General features: G+C 51.4%; 1 protein-coding gene across 1 annotated transcript in view; it reads right to left on the bottom strand.

Moving 5' to 3' along the window:
• SLC2A5 (solute carrier family 2 (facilitated glucose/fructose transporter), member 5) overlaps positions 1-5,817 on the bottom strand; it is an 18,882-nt gene that overhangs the window by 2,884 nt on the left and 10,181 nt on the right. Inside the window, exons 4-7 of the mRNA XM_014545461.1 lie at positions 3,649-3,773; positions 1,510-1,662; positions 293-418; positions 1-180 (exon numbers count right to left, since the gene is read on the bottom strand). Coding sequence (XP_014400947.1) covers positions 1-180; positions 293-418; positions 1,510-1,662; positions 3,649-3,773 — 584 coding nt within the window. The remainder of the gene's footprint in view (positions 181-292; positions 419-1,509; positions 1,663-3,648; positions 3,774-5,817) is intronic.

Genomic DNA, 5,817 nt, shown 5'->3' on the forward strand with positions numbered 1-5,817 from the left:
CTCCAGCCAGCTGCTGGCCGCCCATGAGGACGATGATGGAGATGAGCTGCCAGCGCAGCGACCTGATCCTGAACAGCTTCACTATGGAGATGAAGCCTGCAGCCTTCTCGGCCTCGGCCTCCAGCTGGATCTCCTCCATTTCCTCTTCCACGTCGTCCCAGCCACGCACCCTCTTCAGGGCTGAGGGACCAGGGGGCGGTGTCTGAGGGGGCCCACGGCTTCCCCGGAGCAAAGACGCTGCAGCCCTGTCCTCCCCACCCCCAGCCCCCCACCTCCCCCAAGAGAGTCTCACCTTTCCTGGCCGCTTCATGGTTTTTCTTCTGAACCAGCAGGTACCTGGGGCTCTCCGGGAAGAAGGGCAGCAGCAGGAGCTGCACCGCCGCGGGGATCCCAGTCACCCCGAGGAGGATGGGCCAGCCTGCAAGGGGGATGGGCGCCACTCTCAGAGGCCCCAGCCAAGCACCCCCACAGCGCCCAGCCGGCCACTCTGCCCCATCACCCGGATGGGTTCTCCTGGGAGCGGCCTTCCCATCCCTGTGTCCCCAGCACCCAGGAGGGCGCTTAACGAACACCCTGAGGATGCGTACAAGAGGGGCGGTGATGACCCGCCAGTGCCCACCTCCAGGCGGACAAAGTGAAAAACCGACAACCCCAAGTGCTGGCGAGAATGTGGGCAACTGGGAAGTCTCCATGGTCGCCGTGTGGACACGTGGCGTCCTTGGAGGACAGGCCGGCGGAGCTGGGGGTGCTGGGCCCCTCAGCTCTGACCCCGCTGCCTGCTCAGGGGTTGGCCCGGCCACCCGGGCACGCAAACTAGAATGGGCAGAGCACCCCCGACTGTTGAATAAAACCCGGGAGCGATGCCAGCCCATGTGGTAGAATGGGAACACAAATCATGGTGAGTTCACAACATGGATTCTACGCTGCACTGGCAAGGAAGCCAGACTCACAGGCGCCGTCTCACCAATGCCAGGCCGGGCGCCATCGCCTACCTGGTGGGCCCTGCCGCCGAGAGTCAGAAATGGAACATTAACTCTGTCTTGGCCCTGGAATGGACAGCCCCATCGGGCCAGGAGGAAGCCAGGCGGCTTCGTGCTCCCTCAAAGCCGCCTCACCCCGGTCCTAAGAGGGGCTAGAGCCGTGATCGGCAAACTGCAGCTTGCGAGCCACATGCGGCTCTTTGGCCCCTTGAGTGTAGCTCTTCCTAAGCCTTAGGAGTACCCTAATTAAGTTAATAACAATGTACCTACCTATATAGTTTAAGTTAAAAAAATTTGGCTCTCAAAAGAAATTTCAATCGTTGTACTGTTGATATTGGCTCTGTTGACTAATGAGTTTGCTGACCACTGGGCTAGAGCATGTCAGCCAGTCTGTCACCAGCACCTCGTGGGGCCAGGGCAGCGTGGGGGCTGGAGGGACAGCCAGCTGAGCAGAGAGAAAAGCCCAGCTCACAGAATGCCCGTCCACCGAGCAGAGGCAGGGCTGTGGCCCGGAGACGGCTGCTCTTACCTTCCTCATTTGCAAGGAGATTCCGAAGGCCCAGGATCTGGGCCACGAGGATGCCCACGGTGATGAAGAGCTGGGGCACCACCCCCAGGGCTCCCCTCAAGTTCTTGGGGGCCAGCTCCCCCAGGTACATAGGGACGACGTTGGAAGACAGACCTGGAGGAGGGTGAAACGACAGGATCAGGAAGCACTGGTGTGGCGGGGACGGGCCGCGGCCTCCACACGCTTGTTCTCACTCAGCAGTCACGTAATTGGGCTGAAACTTTCAGAAAACTGCCCAAGGAAGCAAACACCCCTTTTCATTCTTGGTCCTCTGAACTTGGAGGAAGGAGAAAGTAGTCTGACCAGAGAGGCTCATGGACCGGGGCCTCACTTTCTTGACTGGTGTCACCTGCGGGCACAAGCCAGCCTGGCTTCAGGTCTCCCCCTAACTGGCTTGGTCTCGGAGAAGAAAAGCCCGAGTCTCCCCTGTGCTCAGTTAACTTCAGGTAAGGGGTTTGCTGACATCGGCCCAATTGTCTGTCCCTGTCCCCGTGTTTGGAAGGAGAAACAGAGTTACTTGGCAAGTGGAGCAGGTAAGTGAGGTGCCCGGGGCGGGGGGGAGGGGTAAGGGCGTTCACCCTCGGGTGCCCACCTGCAGGTGCCTGGCCCAGCAGTGGTGCCTCCTGACTCCACCCCTCACTCACCTGGAGCGGCCTGGCGGACACTGCCTACGGGAGAGCATGGGCTCCAGGGGGACCAGCACAGGCTCTCCCCACCCCTCTTCCATCGGAAGCCGCTGTAGGGGGTTTCCCATCACCACCAGCAGGACAGCCTGGTGGCCCAGCTCTGCAGGGTTTGCAGAGCAGCTCCAGGGCTCCCAAGGGGAGAGGCCGCAGGCAGGCCCTTCCCCTGCCCAGCAGGTGGGCATGGAGGGAGGGAGTGAAATGGAAGCCACGATGAGCCCTTTGCAAACTCTCAATTCTTTATAAAAGTGGAGAGGTTGCTGCCATTAACTCCTTCCGTTAGAGCAGTGGTTCTCAACCTTCCTAATGCCGCGACCCTTTAATACAGTTCCTCATGTTGTGGTGACCCCCAACCATAAAATTATTTTCGTTGCTACTTCCTAACTGTAATTTTGCTACTGTTATGAATTGTTATGTAAATATCTGATATGCAGGATGTATTTTCATTGTTACAAATTGAACATAATTAAAGCATAGTGATTAATCACAAAAACAATATGTAATTATATATGTGTTTTCCGATGGTCTTAGGCGACCCCTGTGAAAGGGTCGTTTAACCCCCAAAGGGGTCGCGACCCACAGGTTGAGAACCGCTGCGTTAGAGGGACCCATGCATTTGGTTGTTCCTCAAGCTTTTTTGGCCACAACCCACAGTAAAAGCTACAGAAATACATTTTACATTGCAACCCGGGTCTCATTCGTACTCAGATAGATAATTGGAACCGAAGTTTCAAAAGATAGTGACACAGTGGACTCTGTTCAAAAAACAAAACATTGCTCACTGCCTGAGCCGGTGTGGCTCAGTAGATAGAGCGTCGACCCTCAGACTGAAGGGTCCCCGGTTCGATTGCGGTCAAGGGTACACACCGGGGTTGTGTGGAAGGCAACCAATCAGTGTCTCTCTCACACTGATGTTTTGCTCTCTCTCTCCCCCTCCCACTCTCTCTAAAAGTCAATGGAAAAATATCCTTGGGTGAGGATTAATCACACACACGCACACCCACAGACACACACACACACACACACACACACACACTAAAAGTCAATGGAAAAATATCCTTGGGTGAGGATTAATCACACACACGCACACACACAGACACACACACACACACACACAGAAACATTGCTCTCTAAACAGATGTCACCACCCTCTCGCTGGTCCCGAACACACTGAGATAAAGGATTGGGGTGGAAGGACCCTCCGGAACATAAGATTCTGTGTCTCAGTCTTTCAAAGAACAGCTTGCTTCACAGGAAACATCAGGGGAGATCCGCCTACTGTCCGCACTGGAGCCTGGCTCACGACAGCACAGAGGGACAGCGTGGTCTGGCCTCAGAGGCCCCAGGTTGGCCCCTGTCCTCCCTCCTGGTGACGGCTGTCAATCACAGCTCAGCAGTGCAGTGCCGCCTGGCTTACCTGCACAGATGCCCACCAGCAGCCTGGAGAGAATGATTATCTCAAATGAGTGGATAGCTTCGCTGGAACCCATCAAGATGGCAGGCACGATGGAGAAGACGTTGTTCAGCAGCAAGGTCCCTTTCCTGCAGAGGATAGCACGTCAGCCAGGCCGGCCCTGGCCAGGCAGCTCCGGGGGTTAGAGCATCGTCCTGATACACCAAGGTTGTGGGCCCCATCTCCAGTCAAGGCACATGCAAGAAGCAACCAATGAATGCATCAATAAGTGGAACAACAAATCAATGTTTTTCTCTCTCACTCTCTCCCCCCCACCTTCCTCTTTCTAAAATCAATACATTAAAAACAAAACAAAAGTAAAAACCAATTTGGTCTAAGGTTCACCAAGTGTGTGCCTGGTGACAGCAGGATCCAGGATCCAGGAATACAGTACAAGGTTTTGCAATCATGGGCTGACATGATTTGGGTATAATCTGAAAACTCAACTGGGTAAGAACATTAGAAGAGAAGTATGAGCCAACCTCACTTATCAACATAGATGCCAAAGGCCTCAGATAGAATTTTTGGCATATATAAATACCATATGAAAGATTATACTGGAGCCCTAGCTGATTTGGCTCAGTGGGTAGAGTGCTGGCCAGCAGACTTAAGGGACCCGGGTTCAATTCTGGTCAAGGGCACATGCCTGGGTTGCAGGCTCAATCCCCAGTAGGGGGCGTGCAGGAGGCAGCCGATGAATGTTTCTTATCATTGGTGTTTCTCTCCTTCTCCCTTCCTCTCTGAAATCAATAAAAAATATATTTTTAAAAAAGATTATACTGGGGAAAATATAAGATTATCAATTGAAGCTGCAAAAGAAGTCCATAAAATTTGATATTATGATTTAAAAAAACAGCCTTAAACTATAAATAGAACTTCTGTAAGCTGATAAAGGTGAAGTCTCCTAAAAACCTATGACAAACATGAAAGCAATGCCAAGGAGAATTTTTTTCAGGGATTTTGATAAAATGACTTCAAAATTAACACAGAAGAGTAAAGGGGCATGAATAAGAAATTTAATAATGGACCTTTCACATGGAAAAAATTAGGGTTTTTTTAGTTCTTTCCTATCAGTAGTCACTGTATTTTTATTTTTTATTGAATTTATTGGGGTGACACTGGTAACAAAATTATACAGATTTTAGGTGCAAAAAAATTAGCTGTCTCTCACCACTCACCATATACAAAACAAAATTCCAAGTCTATCTGGGAAAAACAAAACTGTTGAATTATGTTTTAAATTACAGATTACTATCCTTATGTCTCCAGGAAGGAAAAAGGCTGTCTTAAGCCCTGACTGGTTTGGCTCAGTGGATAGAGCGTCGGCCTGCGGACTGAAGGGTCCCTGGTTTGATTCCAGTCAAGGGCATGTACCTTGGTTGCAGGCACATCCCCAGTAGGGGGTGTGCAGAAGGCAGCTGATCGATGTTTCTCTCTCATTGATGTTTCTAGCTCTCTATCCTTCTCCCTTCCTCTCTGTAAAAAATCAATTATATATATATATATTTTAAAAGGCTGTCTTAAGACACAAAAAACAAAAGCTGTAAATTAAAGTTGACCACTTGAACAAGGAAAATTTTTATGTTAAAAAATACTACTGTATGTATGATTAAAAAATAAAACAACGGATTGAGAAGCTGTTTGCCTGATACAACAGAGGACAGTGTGGTGGTGCCTTGCACCAGCTCAGAAGTGAAACTGCCCCCAGCTGTGTCATCTTGGGTTGCTGCAGCATCTCTCTGCGCCCCGTTTTCCCGTCTTTGAAAAGGGGATGGCTTTTGGAAGGATTAGAGGAATGAATAACCCTAAAAGCACTCAAGATAAAGCCTGGCACAGAAAATGCTAGTTGCTGCTGTTATTTAAGGAACACCTGTGAATCGTTAAGAAAACCATACACAGTGAAATAGCACTCATCACATTCCCAAGCGGACAGCTGACCCAGCCGCGTTCAGCTCCATTGTGGACGGAACCGCAAGTCCCTCAAGGAGGAGGGTCCTACAGATCCCACTGTGACTTGACCGGGGTCCTGCTCCCCGAGGCCCACAGGGAACACTGTGAGTTCAATGCCAAGCTCCCAGGAAGACCGGAGGACCTGAGGTACCAGAGCAGAGGCTGTATGTTCCTATTCGCAGG

Source organism: Myotis brandtii, unplaced genomic scaffold, assembly GCF_000412655.1.
Source record: "Myotis brandtii unplaced genomic scaffold, ASM41265v1 scaffold410, whole genome shotgun sequence".
Classification (NCBI taxonomy): domain Eukaryota; kingdom Metazoa; phylum Chordata; class Mammalia; order Chiroptera; family Vespertilionidae; genus Myotis; species Myotis brandtii.